This window comes from Mercenaria mercenaria, chromosome 18 (assembly GCF_021730395.1).
Source record: "Mercenaria mercenaria strain notata chromosome 18, MADL_Memer_1, whole genome shotgun sequence".
NCBI classification, from domain to species: Eukaryota; Metazoa; Mollusca; class Bivalvia; order Venerida; family Veneridae; genus Mercenaria; species Mercenaria mercenaria.
Window position 1 is genome coordinate 35,056,070 of NC_069378.1, and position 18,137 is coordinate 35,074,206.

General features: G+C 37.8%; 1 protein-coding gene across 4 annotated transcripts in view; it reads right to left on the reverse strand.

Annotated features, from left to right (window-relative positions):
- LOC123538120 (spermatogenesis-associated serine-rich protein 2-like) overlaps nt 1-18,137 on the reverse strand; it is a 103,624-nt gene that overhangs the window by 17,652 nt on the left and 67,835 nt on the right. For all 4 annotated transcript variants that reach the window (XM_053529578.1, XM_053529576.1, XM_053529577.1 and 1 more), the window contains exons 9-11: nt 8,672-8,730; nt 7,394-7,503; nt 842-941 (exon numbers count right to left, since the gene is read on the reverse strand). In XM_053529578.1, the coding sequence (XP_053385553.1) occupies nt 842-941; nt 7,394-7,503; nt 8,672-8,730 (269 nt within the window). The remainder of the gene's footprint in view (nt 1-841; nt 942-7,393; nt 7,504-8,671; nt 8,731-18,137) is intronic.

Genomic DNA, 18,137 nt, shown 5'->3' on the forward strand with positions numbered 1-18,137 from the left:
GTTGTTACTGATCACTTGTGCGAAGTTTCATTAAATTGTGTCAAGGGGATGAGGAGAGATGGAGCGCACAAGATTGTGTCTAAGTATATAGTATAGACGCTGTCTAGCATACCCTGACAAAAAATTAGGGCTAATTTTAGGGCAATTTGTACAAAAAAAATAGGGCTAAAATTAGGAATTTGGTACAATTTTAAGGAAATTTTAGGGCTAAATTTAGGAATTTTCAAATTAAAATATGGACTTTAAAGACCATGTAATGTGCTTACCTTTATGTGACTGACATAAAAGTAACTCACAAATAGTGCTTTATTTACAGAAAAGACGTCTACCACTGGTAAACTGCTTTGAACTGTGCTAAACTGTTTTTTTTCTGAATTAAAAGAACTTTAAAACAACATTTAAAACATTTTCTCTTTTTGATCATTGCAAAAAAGTAAAAAAATTAGGAATTTTTGTGAAAAAATAGGGCCTTTTTAGGAACTTCCTTTGATTTTTTAAAAAAAATAGGAATTTTAGCCAAACTGAAAAAAAATAGGAAAAAGTAGGAATTTTAGGGACGCTAGACAGCCTGTATTATAGTAACAAAAAACAAAGTCCCGTAACTCTGCAATTTTTTTTTCTGAAAGAACCTAACATTCCCCATGCACAACTACTGTTGTTACTGATCACTTGTGTGAAGTTTCATTAAATTTCCTCAAGGGGATGAGGAGAGATGGAGCGCACAAGATTGTGTCTATGGACAGACGGACAGACAGACAGACAGACAACCTGAAACCAGTATACCCCCCCTTACAACTTTGTTGTTGGGGGGGTACAATAATGAAGTATAAAGTATACATACTTTCACCAAACTCCTCTATGTCTTTCTTCAGCTTGTCATCATACATAAATCTTGTTGTTTTTGCCAAATCTTCATCAATCTTTCTGTCACTCACAAAATGCTGAAAAACAAAACAACAACAATGAATTCAATCCACTCTAAACAAACTCAGAATGAGGCCAACTCGTGCACATCCTGAAACAACCACTAGAAACAATGCTTTTCAGAGTTTTGTGGAGATACAGGTCATTCTAAATTCTGACCCATTCTTAATGCCTCAAAGTTGGATCAAAACAAACTAAACTAGATCTGCTTCTGTAGAAAAGCGCATGTCTCCCCAAAGCATTGTAGTAACAGGCAAATAGTCAATAGGGGACAGAAGCGAAAGTCTAAGAGACACTGATAGTTGGCTTAGTGACTGAAATGCAAATGGGATAATCTACTCTGCATCTCAAATCATCTATTGAAGTTTCAATGTTCTGGGTGAAGTGGTTCACAAGTTATAGAAGTTACTGGAAACGGTTTTCCATGTTCTGGTCCCTGTGACCTTAACTTCTAAAAGAATGGCCCCAAGATCAATAGGGGTCATCCACTAGGCATGTCTAATCATCCTTTGAAGTTTCAACATTTAGTTTTAAAGTTATGGATTGGAAATAGTTTTCCATGTTCCGGCCCCTGTGACATTGACCTTTGATTGAATGACACTAAAATCAAACGGGGTCATATACTCTGCATGTTCAATCATCCTATAAAGTCAAGTGGGTCAAGTGGTTCTCAAGTTATAAATTGGAAACAGTTTTCCTTGTTCAGGCCCCTGTGACCTTGACCTTTGATGGAAAGATCTGACCTTGACCTTTGATGGAGTGACCCCAAAATCATTAGGTCATCTACTCTGCATATCCAATCATCCTATGAAGTTTCAACATTCTGGGTCAAGGGGTTCTCAAGTTTCTGATCTGAAATGGTTTTCCATGTTCAGGCACCTGTGACCTTGATCTTTGATGGAGCGACCCCAAAAACAATAAGGTCATCTACTCCATAAGCCCCATCATCCTATGAAGATTGAAGGTTCTAGGTCAAATTGCTCTTGAGTTTTTAATCGTAAACACTTTCTCATGTTCCGGCCCCTGTGGCGTTAACCTTTGATGGAGTGATCCCAAAATCAATAGGGGTCATCTACTTCACATGTCCAATCATCCTATGAAATTTGAAGGTTCTAGGTCAAATGTTTCTCCAGATATTGATCATAAATGAAGTGTGACAGATTCTGGACAGTGACCTTTGACTGACTGACCCAAAAAATCAAAAGGGGTCATCTACTCTGCATGTTCAATCGACCTATGAAGTTCCAACATTCTGGGAGTTATTGATCCAAAACGGTTTTCCATGTTCAGGCCCCTGTAACCTTGACCTTTGATGGAGTGACCCCAAAAACAATACGGGTCATCTACACCATAAGCCCTATCACAATAAACTCCAAGGTTCTAGGTGAAATGGTTCTTCTCAAGTTATTGATCGGAAATGAAGTGTGATGGACAGATGGACCGACAGACAGGGCAAAAAGAAGTCTCCCCCAGTTTGGGGGGGGGGGGGGGGGGGTTTGGGAGACATAATGAAAGACGTAGATGAAGATATACTAAGAACTTGGTACATGAATATAGAAAAATCCCTAAAATGCCATTTTGGAGGATCATCCAATAATTATTTGTAAATCCATTGTGCTTGCCTTAATGGAACTATTAACTATAATACAAAATGAGCTACTCTACACACATAGCTATAGCCCAACATATATTACAGTGCTCACATAACTGTAGCAAACATGCACAAAACTGCTCAAATTGCTATAGCCTAAGATGTACAACACTGCCCACAAAGCTATTGCTGTACAAGTAAAAAATTGCTCATATAGCTATAGTCCCAACATGTACAACACTGCTCACATAACCATAGCTCTACATGTACTTCACTGCTCATATGGCTACAGCCCAACATGTACTATTAAGCTCGCAAAGCTATAGCCTAAAATGTACTATACTGCTCACATAACCATAGCCCTACATGTACTTCATTGCTCACATGGCTACAGCCCAACATGTACTATTAAGCTCGCAAAGCTATAGCCTAAAATGTACTGTACTGCTCACATAGCTATACCCCAACATATACTTAACAACTCACATAATTATAGCACAGCATGTACACCACACCACTGCTCACATAGCTGTTACTCAAAATGTACTTCACTGCTCACATGACTATAGCCAAACATGTACAACACTGCATACATGGCTATAGCTAAATATGTACTATACTGCTCATATAGCTATAGCCCAACATGTACTGTACTGCTCATATAGCTATAGCCAAACATGTACTGTACTGCTCATATAGCTATAGCCAAACATGTACTGTACTGCTCATATAGCTATAGCCAAACATGTACTATACTGCTCATATAGCTATAGCCAAACATGTACTATACTGCTCATATAGCTATAGCCAAACATGTACTATACTGCTCATATAGCTATAGCCAAACATATACTATACTGCTCATATAGCTATAGCCCAACATCCACTATACTGCTCATATAGCTATAGCCCAACATCTACTATACTGCTCATATAGCTATAGCCCAACATGTACCATACTGCTCATATAGCTATAGCCAAACATGTACTATACTGCTCATATAGCTATAGCCAAACATATACCATACTGCTCACATAGCTATAGCCCAACATATACTATACTGCTCATATAGCTATAGCCAAACATGTACTATACTGCTTACAAAGCTATAGCCCAACATACTCAAAACGTACTTCACTGCTCACATGGCTATAGCCAAACATGTACAACACTGCATACATGGCTATAGCTAAACATGTACTATACTGCTCATATAGCTATAGCCCAACATGTACTATACTGCTCATATAGCTATAGCCAAACATGTACTATACTGCTCATATAGCTATAGCCAAACATGTACTATACTGCTCATATAGTTATAGCCAAACATGTACCATACTGCTCATATAGTCTAGCCCAACATATACTATACTGCTCATATAGCTATAGCCAATCATGTACTATACTGCTCATATAGCTATAGCCAAACATGTACTACACTGCTTACAAAGCTATAGCTCAACATGTACAATGCTGCTCACATAGCTATAGCCCTAACATGTACCCCAATGCTAACATAGCTACTGCTCAACATGTACTACTAAGATCACAAAGCTATAGCCTAAAATAAACTATACTACTCACACAGCTATAGCCCAACGTTTTTTTGTTTTTTTTGTTGGGTTTAACATCACATGGACACAGTTACAGGTCATATGGCGACTTTCCAGCTTTGATGGTGGAGGAAGACCCCAGGTGCCCATCTGTGAATTATTTCATCTCGGGCGGGCACCTGGGTAGAACCACCGACCTTCCGTAAGCCAGCTGAATGGATAGCCCAACATGTACTTCATTGCTAACATGGCTATAGCCAAACATGTACAATACTGATCACATAGCTGTTGCATAAAATATATTACACTGATCACAAAGATATAGTTCAGCATGTACAACTCTGCTCATAAAGCTATAGCTCAACATGTATCACACTGCTCACATAGCTATAGCCCAACATGTGCTACACTGTTCACAAAGCTATAGCTCAACACGTATATCACTGCTCACATAGCTACTGCCCAACATGTACTACACTACTAACATAGCTACAGCTCAACATGTACAATGCTGCTCATGAAGCTATAGCCTAACATGTACAACACTGCTTGCATAGCTACAGCCCAACATGTTCTACACTGCTCACATAGCTATAGCCTAACATGTACAACACTGCTTGCATAACTATAACCCAACATGTTCTAACATAGGTATAGCCTAACATATACAACACTGCTTGCATAGCTATAACCCAACATGTTCTAACATAGCTATAGCCTAACGTGTACAACACTGCTTGCAAAGCTATAGCTCAACATGTACAACACTGCCTGCACAGCCACAGGCCAACATGTACAACACTGCTTGCAAAGTCCAACATGTACAACACTGCCTGCATAGCTACAGTCCAACATGTACAACACTGCCTGCACAACTACAGCCCAACATGTACAACACTGCCTGCATAGCTACAGTCCAACATGTACAACACTGCCTGCACAACTACAGCCCAACATGTACAACACTGCCTGCATAGCTACAGCCCAACATGTACAACACTGCGCAAAGCTAAGCCAACATGTACACACTGCTCATAGCTAGCCCAACATGTACAACACTGCCTGCATAGCTACAGCCCAACATGTACAACACTGCTTGCAAAGTTACAGCCCAACATGTACAACACTGCCTGCATAGCTACAGCCCAACATGTACAACACTGCCTGCATAGCTACAGCCCAACATGTACAACACTGCTTGCAAAGTTACAGCCCAACATGTACAACAATGCTTGCATAGCAACAGCCCAACATGTACAACACTGCTTGCATAGCTATAGACAACATATACTACATACTGCTCACATAGCTACTGCCCAAATATGTATTACACTGCTCACATAGCTATAGCCCAACATATACTACTAAGCTTGCAAAGCTATTGCCAAACATGTACTATACACTGCTCACATAGCTATTACTAGCCCAATATGTACTACACTGTTCACATAGCTATAGCACAACATGTACTACATTGTTCATTTCCTTTGCCCAACACCTAAAGTGGATTTTTCTTAAAACAGACAGTTTCTCCGCTTCTTTCACACACTTTTCTCTGCAAACTAAATTTTGTCCATAATCTGGTACATAATAATGAACTTTTAAAGCGAATTAAAGTTATCCATTTCTTGTTTTTGTGAATTCATTGATGAGCTATCTTGACAAAGTTTAACATTATACCTCTTACTCAAGCGAGAACAGTACATACAACAATTACTTCCAAGTCAATTAATACATCCACTAAAGTAAACATCTGTTTGCTAGTTTATAATGAGGATTCAAGAAACACCTTTCAAGAACATCTGTCATACAGTAACAGATAATATCTGTGTGTGTGTGTGTTGTGTGTTGTGTGTTGTGTGTGTTTAATTTGATTTTTCAACAAATTTAACATTCAGAATAGAAGTGATTTTACTTATCACTATATATGCCAATCTATATATGTATTGATTGCTTGAAAGCCCAGATCAGTGGCAACCTCAAGCAATCAGTGTTTTTACTGTACCTTTTCATTTTCAATCAACAGTTTTTCTTTTAAAACTTGTCTCAGAATGATACAAACAGATCAAAGTGAACTAGAGCTATCAATTCTTGATTAATACCCCTCAACACCTCGTTGAAACAGGGAAAGTAAAATGTTGTCATCAAGACCTTTGACCTTCAATGATGACCTTGATCTTTGACCAAGTGACCTGGATTATATACTCTGCAAGTTGTCTTGATGAGATTAATAACTGATTTAAGCTATTTAAGCTAAGTGTGGCCTTGATCTTAGATCTAGTGGGGTTGTGCTCTCTGAATATCACCTTGATTAAATATATGACTGAAATTTGTTTTATAAATTTTTCCCCAACAGACAATATATATGAAGCAAATCCATTATACCTTTGACCTCAAAAGTGTGACCTTGACCTTAGACCTAGTGTCCCAGGTTTGCTCCGCACATCGTCTTGATGAGGATAACAACTGAGGCTAGTTTTATGAAAATATACCCAGCTATTATGAAGACATGGAGTGGAAACAGAGTTAAGTTACTTGACCTTAAACCTCCAAGTCTGACTTTGACCTTGGACCTACTGACCTGGGTTCTGTGTTCTGCACTTCCTCTCAGTGAGGTTATCATTTGTTTTGTTTTTTTTTTTTGTGAAAAATCTACCCAGCATTAAAAGATATGGAGGGGAAGACACAAAGTTAAGCTAGTTGACTTTTAACTTTCAAGTGTGACATTGACCATGGACCTAGTCACCTGGGTTGTGTGCTTTGCACGTCCTCTTGATGAGGTTAACAACTAATGCTAGCTTTATGAATATGTTCCCAGGTGGAATGGACAGGTGAACCAACAGACATTGTGTATTTACAATATAGTGCAGATATATTTAGTATCTGGGGGTAAAATAAAAGGTAAGAACTGTAATATAAACACCTGGCTACAAAGTTTGTAGGGGAGTGACAAAAAAATAAAGGTAAGTGTCAGTGAGCCATCTTATTTTTCCTTCAAGCTTACTTGCCTGATAATTTAAATAACTTTTTTTAAATCTAGAAATGTACTATAGGAAACAAAATGCAACTATAAAAGTATTTTTTATCCCGCTTTACATAAAAATGAGCTTTCTGGAAATGTTTCCGTCAAAATACTGATGTTTTATTATGTTAGGAGCCATAAAAACTGCATAAAAAACAAGAATATTCCCACAGTGATCATAATTTATCACAACATTCACTGAGTGATTGTAATGTTTAGTAATAATACTTATACTGTCTCAACCTCAAATTCATTATAATTATCACAAGAAACAAGGATGTTTGAAGGCTGTAATGTACCTTTATATCTAGACGCAATTCTGCCAGATCATGTTCACTCATTCTTTCTGCACGATCAATCTTCACTTTAAGGTCATGTGCGAGCCCTTGACGCATGTTGAATACATCCCCTGTATGAACAAAAACAGTGTTCTGTCAACTCCAGATTAACATCAAAATAACACAGTTTTCAAAATGCATAAGTGCCCCCATTTAAGTCACTAAACTAAGGACTTTCATCGTTTGACCTCACTTCTACCCAAGTTTGGTAGACATCCAGTAAGCAAATTCTTAAGTTATTAAAGGTTTTTCTATGTTTAACTCTGGCAGCCATTAAAAGCAGTCAAGTGGAATCTTAAGTTATGAGCCCTGCAAGCTAATAGCTGCTATAAGCAGTGAGCACAATGCCCAACTTCATAGTACTGCCTGCTGTAGACAAATGACATGATACACACCCAGTCACATTATACTGACAGAGCTGACCAGTACAAGAACTATCCTCTTAATGTTGAGTGCCAAATGAGGAAGCCACTTGTACCATTTTTTTACATCTTTGGTATAACATGGCCAGACAGCCAATCCATGACCTCCCGCTCTTGAAGCAGGTGCTTTACCACTAAGCTAGTCATAAATAAAGTCTAGTACACACTGTTCACTTCTATAACTACTAATAAATGAACTGTACTTTTTAAAGGAGTTTGTAATTTCTTAAGTTAACACCAACAGCTTACTTTTATAACATCCATGAGTAATATTATCACACATGTTGCACAAAACATGAAAATCTTATAGCTACAAAAATAGTTCCTGAATTATCACATGTATAGATATTTTTCATATTTTGTGTATTAAAAAACCAATGAATTGACATTCATCAGTAAAATTCATCAAAAAGGAGCCCTTAGTCATAACAATTATTTACTTCTCAAAATTTTAACTTCTCAATATATGACAGTAAAATATGTTTGTGATGGAAGGATCCTTCAAACCAATTTTAAAGACAAAAGTCTAATTTAGGGATTTTTGTACACAAAATGGTGAAAATGTCAATACCTGAGGTATTTTTGGAATACAAGTTTTTATTAGATTAGACATCAACATTTTAAAAGCAAGTTGTTTTAGATGTTCTCATTAACTTCCAAAATTTGTTCTTAAAACTAGTGACCATTTTCTTATGTAATTTCTTAGTACCCCTTTGGAAAAATTTGAAATTTGGAGGTGTGCTTCTTTTAGACATAACAGTTACCTGTCAATACACATTATCACTTTTAGAAGTTCAAAAAAATAGAATTGTGTTACCTCCTGCTTCTTTAAGTGCTTTCACCTCTCCTACAAGAAAGGCCTCTCTTGCATTCAAACTGAAATAAAAGCGATTTATTTAGAACAAGGCAGTCTGAAAGACAGCTAAATCCCCCACCACTGCTATGGATAGTGAAAGGGTAAACCTTTGATTTTAGCTGTGACCTTGACCTTGAACTGACATGGCTGACTCATGAATTCTGCACAACGTCTTGATGAGGTGATCATTTGACCCAAGTTTCATGAAAATCCTTCAAGGAGTTTAGGAGATACAGAGCTGAAACCTTTGACCTTCAGTTGTGACCTTGACCTTGAGTTGACATGGCTGACTCATGAGTTCTTGATGAGGTGATCATTTGACCCAAGTTTGATGAAAATCCTTCAAGGGGTTTAGGAGATACAGAGTGGACACAAAATGGAAGGCTCAAACCTTCAACCCTTAGTTGTGACCTTGACCTTGAGCTGGCATGGTTGACTCATAATTTCTGCACATCGTTTTGATGAGGTAATCATTTTACCCAAGTTTTATAAAATTCCTTCAAGGGGTTTAGGAGATATAGAGCGGACACGAAATGGAAGGCTCAAACCTTTGACCTTCAGTTGTGACCTTGACCTTGAGCCGACATGGCTGACTCATAAGTTCTGCACATCGCCTTGATGAGGTGATCGTTTGACCCAAGTCTGATGAAAATCCTTCAAGGAGTTTAGGAGATATAGAGCGGACACAAAATGGAAGGCTCAAACCTTTGACCCTAAGTTGTGACCTTGACCTTGAGCCGGCATGACTGACTCATGGGTTCTGCACATCGTCTTGATGAGGTGATCATTTGATCAAAGTTTGATAAAATTCCTTCAAGGGGTTTAGGAGATATAGAGCGGACACAAAATGGAAGGCTCAAAACTTTGACCTTCAGTTGTGATCTTGACCTTGAGCCGACAAGGCTGACCCATGGGTTCTGCACATCGTCTTGATGAGGTGATCATTTGACCCAAGTTTCATGAAAATCCTTCAAGAGTTTAGAAGATATAGAGCGGACACAAAATGGAAGGCTCAAAACCTTTGACCCTAAGTTGTGACCTTGACCTTGAGCCGGCATGGCTGACTCATGGGTTCTGCACATCGTCTTGATGAGGTGATCATTTGACCCAAGTTTTATAAAATTCCTTCAAGGGGTTTATGAGATATAAAGCGGACACAAAATGGCAGGCTCAAACCTTTGACCTTGAGTTGTGACCTTGACCTTGAGCCGGCATGGCTGACTCATGGTTCTGCACATCCTCTTGATGAGGTGATCATTTGACCCAAGTTTCATGAAAATTCTTCAAGGGGTTTAGGAGATATGGACCGGACACGATTTTGTTACGGAAGGAGGGACGGATGCAGACCATTCCTATAATCCCTCCACCACGGCGGGGGATTAAAAGGAACTAGGATCTCCAAAAATTCAGCATGTTTTCAAATGAGTTATCAAGATCTAAAAGACAATGAATGGTGTGTGTCTAGCCATCTATGTAATAAAGACAAGCTCACTCTTGCGAAGCGTTTGTATGGTAGCAGAGAGATAAGGAGAGAGGGAGGGATGAAGGGAGGGAGAGGGAGAGAAGAGAAGAGTAGGGGACAGAGGAGAGAGATGATACTTGATGAAACAAGTTATAAATGAAATACAAGAGCTCCCCCCCACCCCACCCCACTGCTAGTTCCAAGGCTTGTATGAGGCAATATTGCCAGAGTTATGTTTACATTACCTACTAACGACAAATATATATATATGAGCAGTGTCATGAGAAAACCAACATAGTGGGTATGCGACCAGCATGGATCCAGACCAGCCTGCGCATTCGCGCAGTCTGGTCAGGATCCATGCTGTTCGCTTTCAAAGCCTATTACAATTAGAGAAACCGTTAGCGAACAGCATGGATCCTGACCAGACTGCGCGGATGCGCAGGCTGGTCTGGATCCTTGCTGGTCGCATACCCACTATGTTGGTTTTCTCATGGCACCGCTCATATATAAAGTTTCAAAGCTGGGGAACTCAAGCAGTGAACCTAAATAAAAAGAAAACAAATAACCAAGAAATTACCATTTTCTAAGTTAAAAGGGGCCATAATTCTGAGAAAAAGCAACAGAGACCTGTTACTTCACTACTTACTCTTCTAATGATAATTAACAAGTGTACAAAGTATAGCTATTATAGTAGTCATGAAAAGTGAACCTGAAAAAAATCATAACCAAGAAATTCCAATCTTCTAAGTTAAAAAAGACCATAAATCTGACAAAATGCAACAGTTACACTTCCTAATACCTCCTAATCTAATGAAAACAAGCAAATTCGATGAATTGCTATCCCCCTCCGAAAGGGTTTGTGGTGAGGAATGGCAAAAAATATATCCGGCAAAAAGTTAAGGATGTTAATAAGAAGCAAATAATTTCATTAGTCAAAATCAATTTAACAGAAAACAAATGTTTAATTAAAGAGTACATAATAAATGTATGATACTTTGATCCCGACTAAAAAATTTATTTTGAATGGGATATGCTTACTGTAATAAGCTTAGCTTTTAAAATTAAATGCAGTTAATTGAAATGTGAGCTTGAAGTTTAACTGGAACAAAATATTGTCTTTGAGTGGTTTGGCACCAGGTGTTGCTGTTTAACATGTACAGTTGAACTTAAAAGAACAGATGTCCTTAAGATAACACAATCAAGTAAGATATCTTGAACATGGCTGAGGGCAAGGTTTGTGCAGTCACAACTTAACATGTTGAAGGTTTGAATATTTAAAACAAGAGGGCCATGAAGGCCCTGTATCGCTCACCTGACCTACTGACCTAAAGATCATCAAGATTAACATTCTGACCAAGTTTCATCAAGATATGTTCATAAATGTGGCCTCTACAGTGTTAACTAGCTTTTCTTTTGATTTGACCCCCGTGACCTAGTCTTTGACCCAACATGACCCAGATTCGAACTTGACCTAAAGATCATCAAGTTTAACATTCTGACTAAGTTCCATGAAGATACAGTCATAAATGTGGCCTCTAGAGTGTTAACAAGCTTTTCATTTGATTTGCCCCCATGACCTAATTCTTGACCCAACATGACCCAGATTCGAACTGACCTAAAGATCATGAAGTTTAATATTCTGACTAAGTTTCATGAAGATATAGTCATAAATGTGGCCTCTAGAGTGTTAACAAGCTTTTCCTTTGATTTAACTTAGTGACCTAGTTTTTGACCCCAGCTGACCCAGATTTAAACTTGACCTAAAGAGCATCAAGATAAACATTCTGACCAAGTTTCATTAAGATATGGTCATAAATGTGGCCTCTACAGTGTTAACTAGCTTTTCCTTTGATTTGACCTGGTGACCTAGGTTTTAATCCTACATGACCCAGATTCAAACTGGACCTTAAGATCATCAATATTAACATTCTGACCAAGTTTCATGAAGATATAGTCATAAATGCGGCCTCTACAGTGTTAACAAGCTTTTCCTTTGATTTGACCTGGTGACCTAGTTTTTGACCCCAGATGACCCAATATCAAACTCGTCCAAGACTTTTTTAAGGATAACATTCTGACTAAGTTTCATTAAGATTGGGCCAAAATTTTGACTTTTACAGTGTTAACAAGCTTTTCCTTTGATTTGACCTGTTGACCTAGTTTTTGACCCCAGGTGACCCAATATCGAACTCGTCCAAGATTTTATTAAGGGTAACATTCTGACTAAGTTTCATTAAGATTGGGCCAAAAATGTGACCTCTAGAGTGTTAACAAGCTTTTCCTTTGATTTGACCTGGTGACCTAGTTTTTGACCCCAGATGACCCAATATCGAACTCGTCCAAGACTTTATGGAGGGTAACATTCTGACCAAGTTTCATTAAGATTGGGTCAAAATTGTGACCTCTAGAGTGTTAACAAGCTTTTCCTTTGATTTGACCTGGTGACCTAGTTTTTGATCCCAGATGACCCAATATCGAACTCGTCCAAGATTTTACGGATGGTAACATTCTGACCAAGTTTCATTAAGATTGGGCCAAAAATGTGACCTCTAGAGTGTTAACAGTCAAATTGTTGACGACGGATGGACGGACGGACGACGGACACAGGGTGATCACTAAAGCTCACCTTGCTCAGGTGAGCTAAAGAAAAAAAAAAGGAAAGGAATGGAAATATATTTATCTATACATATCTGTATATAGATATATGTATATATTTATTTTTTTAGGGGGTGGGGCTGCGGGGGAACGGCTGAGGAAACAAAATTTCACATGTTGATTATAAATCTTGATGGAAAATTAAAAATGAAAAAAAAAAAAAAAAAATGGGTGAAGGTGGTGGGGGGGCACAGGATGCATGATCAGTGGTGGGCATGACTGGGTGGAGGAGCGAGGTGGAAGAATGGTACAACTTGTATGTTGATAAATATTCGTGGAATGTTTGAAAAAAATCTAAAATAAGGAATGATAAAAAATATATATATATTTTTATTTTTTTTTCGGGTAGGGAAAGGGGTGTGACCAAGGCAAGTGGGTGACCAGGTGTGGGTGTGCAACTTCACATGCTTATAGTAAATGTTCATAGAAAAAAATGAAAGAAATTTAATGAAATTCTGCCAAATGGTAAGTTTGTTATGTACAAATATGTGTATTTTTAGACAATTAAAGGGCAATAACTCTGAAATTACAAAAGAAATCCGTACGAAATTGTGTGTGCACAACCACATTATGGTGGGTGATCTAAATTCTGTTTAAGTTTCATAGTTCAAGGTCAAATATATCAAAAATTATGATGCAGAAATTGCCATATCTATAGATCTATAGTATCCTATATAGTTAACACTAGAAACTTCTAAGGGCCATAACTCTGTTGTTACTTGGGCAATCTGACTGAAACTTGATGGGCCCCATAATCTCACATGTATATGTAGTTTGTTTAAAAAAATCTAAAATAAGGAATTTTTTAATTTTTTATTTTTTTTTTTTTTTTTTTGGAGGGTTGGGGGGTGGGGGGGGGGGGGGGGGGGGTAGGGGAGGGAGGAGAAGGGGTGTGATCAAGGTAAGGGGGTGACCAGGTGTGGGTACACAACTTCACATGTTCCAAACAAAATTGTGTGTACACAACCACATTATGGTGAAATCTAAATTCTGTTTAAGTTTCATAGTTTTAGGTCAAATATATCAAAAGTTATGAGGCAGAAGTTGCCATATTTATAGTACCCTATACAGTTAACACTACAAACTTCTAAGGGCCATAACTCTGGTGTTACTAGGGCAATCTGACTGAAACTTGACGCGCCACAAGAACTCATAGTGGTGAACATGTATATGAAGTTTTATATAAATATTCCCAACCATTTCCTAGATATGGCTCCGGACGGACGGACAGATGGAAAGACGGATGGAAGGACGGACGGAAAGACGGACGCACGTTCCTACATATGGATACTTATGTGGCTACTCTTTTGTTCTCTCTATTGTTCTTTTAGCCACGTAAGAGAAAAATAGCCACATAAAAGCCTTATGGAATGAATGACATCAAAGAAAAAGTAGTTACCTATTGTTCCTATAGCCACCTAAGTATGCAAATGTGAGCTCGGAAGGACGGACGACGGACAACGCCAAAACTATATCCCTCCGACTTTCGTCGGGGGATAATAAACACAGCGGTTCTTGGTCAACATACTCATCTTACAATGATAAACAAGTTTGTAAAGTTTCAAAGTTAATGTTCGTAAGGCCATAATAAATTAATAATCCTAGATTATCATCCAAATTTTGGTTAAAAAGAGGGGGGGGGGGGGGGGGGGGGTGGGAGAATTTTATTTTTAGCTCATCTGATTTTTTGAAAAAAAAAAAATGATGAGTTATTGTCATCACTTGAGCGGCTGTCGGCGTCGGCGTCTGCGTTGGCGTTGCCTGGTTAAGTTTTATGTTTAGGTCAGCTTTTCTCCTAAACTATCAAAGCTATTGCTTTGAAACTTGGAATACTTGTTCACCATCATAAGCTGACCCTGTATAGCAAGAAACATAACTCCATCTTGCTTTTTGCAAGATTTATGGCCCTTTTGTACTTAGAAAATATCAGATTTCTTGGTTAAGTTTTATGTTTAGGTCAACTTTTCTCCTAAACTATCAAAGCTATTGCTTTGAAACTTGGAATACTTGTTCACCATCATAAGCTGACCCTGTATAGCAAGAAACATAACTCCATCTTGCTTTTTGCAAGATTTATGGCCCCTTTTGGACTTAGAAAATATCAGATTTCTTGGTTAAGTTTTATGTTTAGGTCAGCTTTTATCCTAAACTATCAAAGCTATTGCTTTAAAACTTGCAACACTTGTTCACCATCATAAGTTGACCCTGTACAGCAAGAAACATAACTCCATCCTGCTTTTTGCAAGATTTATGGCCCCTTTTGGACTTAGAAAATATCAGATTTCTTGGTTAAGTTTAATGTTTAGGTCAACTTTTTCTCTTAAACTATCAAAGCTATTGCTTTGAAACTTGCAACACTTGTTCTTCACCATCATAAGCTGACCCTGTACAGCAAGTAACATAACTCCATCCTGCTTTTTGCAATAATTATTGCCCCTTTTGGACTTAGAAAATCCTTTTCTTGGTTGAGTATTATGTTTAAGTCAACTTTTCTCATAAACTATCAAAGCTATTGCTTTAAAACTTGCAACAGTTTTTCACCATCATAAGTGGACACTGTACATCAAGAAACATAACTCTATCCTGCTTTTTGCAAGAATGATGGCCCTTTTTAGACTTAGAAAATCACGGGTGGGACAATATTTCTATTACACAAAAAAAAATCAGATGAGCGTCAGCACCCGCAAGGCGGTGCTCTTGTTTATTTTTAAAACAACTGTACGCAAGGGACCCGGACTTGGGATTTTGACTCTTGAAATTAGCAAAAGTGTAAATACAAACTCCTAGGATTTCAGCTGAAGGGTCCTTTTCATCAACACGAGATTTATTTCAGTTTAAACTCACAAAATGAAGCCTTATATATTCAAAATGACAGCTATTTATACATAAATAGAACCCCTGAGTACAAGTAAAGACAAATGGCAAAAAACAGAATAAAGTAAAAACAAACTTGCAGACTTTCATTTTTACTCTCATATTACATTTATCAACAATTCAACATTCTATTTAGGAGCAGGATCGACCTGCGTCTTTGATGAGCCCACTTAGTTTTCTCGAAAATAAAACTAGTATAATTATTTTAAAATCTGGATATCCAAAATTGTCTGTCCGGATACTGTTATGCTTTTGTAAACATTGCCCATATCTCCAATTTAAAGGATGTGTTTGACAAATTATGAGGATGCAAAGACAATTGAACTGCATTTAACAGTACTTGATATTAATATTTACCTTGACATCTTCTCTTACTAAAATTATTTAAGAGAAAAGTTTATCAAATTCGGCACCACGGTAATCTACTTTCAATTTCAAAAAACTTATAGAACAAGAGGACCATGATGGTCCTGAATCGCTCACCTCTTCCCACATGACCCATTTTTGAGTATAACGTTGTTTTTTCTATTATTTGACATAGTGACCTAGTTTTTGAGCTCATGTGACCCAGTTTTGAACTTGAAGATCTTGTGAAAAATATGGTCTCTAGAGAGGTCATAAGGTTTTTCTATTATCTGACCTATTGACCTAGTTTTCGACCACACGTGACCCTGTTTTGAACTTAAATAAATGTCATCAAGGTGAACATTCTCACTAATTTTCATGAAGATCTCATGAAAAATATGGCCTCTAGAGAGGTCACAAGGTTTTTCTATTTTTATACCTACTGGCCTAGTTTTTGACCACACGTGACCCAGTTTCGAAACTGACCTAGATATCATCAGGGTGAACATTCAGATCAATTTTCATGAAGATCCATTGAAAAATAGGGCCTCTAGAGAGGTCAAAAGATTTTAATAATTCTAGACCTACTGAGCTAGTTTTTGACCGCAGTTGACCCAGTTTCAAACTTCGAACTTGACCTAGATATCATCAAGATGAACATTCAGACCAACTTTCATACAGATCCCATGAAAAGTATGGCCTCTAGAGAGGTCACAAGGTTTTTTTTATTATTTGACCTACTGACCTAGTTTTTTACGGCACGTGACCCAGTTTCAAACTTGACCTAGAAATCATCAAGATGAACATTCTGACCAATTTTTATGGAGATCCATTCACAAGTATGGCCTCTAGAGAGGTCACAAGGTTTTTCTATTTTTGGACCTACTGACCTAGTTTTTGACCGCACATGACCCTGTTTCGAACTTGATCTAGATATCATCAAGATGAACATTCAGACCAATTTTCATACAGATCCCATGAAAAATATGGCCTTTAGAGAGGTCACAAGGTTTTTCTATTATTTGACCTACTGACCTAGTTTTTGAAGGCACGTGACCAACTTTCGAACTTGACCTAGATATCATCAAGATGAACATTCAGACCAACTTTCATACAGATCCCATGAAAAATATGGCCTCTAAAGAGGTCACAAGGTTTTTCTATTATTTGACCTACTGACCTAGTTTTTGAAGGCACGTGACCCACTTTCAAACTTGATCTAGATATCATCAAGTTGAACATTCTGACCAATTTTCATGAAGATCTCATGAAATATATGGCCTCTAGAGAGGTCACAAGGTTTTTCTATTTTTAGACCTACTGACCTACTTTTTGACCACACGTGACCCAGTTTCAAACATGACCTAGATATCATCAAGATGAACATTCAGACCAACTTTCATACAGATCCCATGAAAAATATGGCCTTTAGAGAGGTCACAAGGTTTTTCTATTATTTGACCTACTGACCTATTTTTTGAAGGCATGTGACCCAGTTTCGAACTTTACCTAGATATCATCAAAATGTTCTGACCAATTTTCATGAAGATCTCATGAAATATATGGCCTCTAGAGAGGTCACAAGGTTTTTCTATTTTTAGACCTACTGACCTACTTTTTGACCACACGTGACCCAGTTTCAAACTTGACCTAGATATCATCAAGGTGAACATTCTGACCAATTTTCATGAAGATCTTGTGAAATATGTGGCCTCTAGAGAGGTCACAAGGTTTTTCTATTTTTAGACCTACTGACCTATTTTTTGAAGGCACGTGACCCAGTTTCGAACTTGACCTAGATATCATCAAGATGAACATTCTGACCAACTTTCATATAGATCCCATGAAAAATGTGACCTCTAGAGTGGTCACAAGCAAAAGTTTACGGACGGACGCACGCACGGACGACAGACACCACGCGATCACAAAAGCTCACCTTGTCACTTTGTGACAGGTGAGCTAAAAAGGTAGGACCAATACATTTACTGATCTAAATTTGATTGTATTTGACAGAAATTAAATACCTGTTTCAGTTGTGACACATTAATCAACATCTGGCTTTGTTATATCATGCAATAAACAACAATC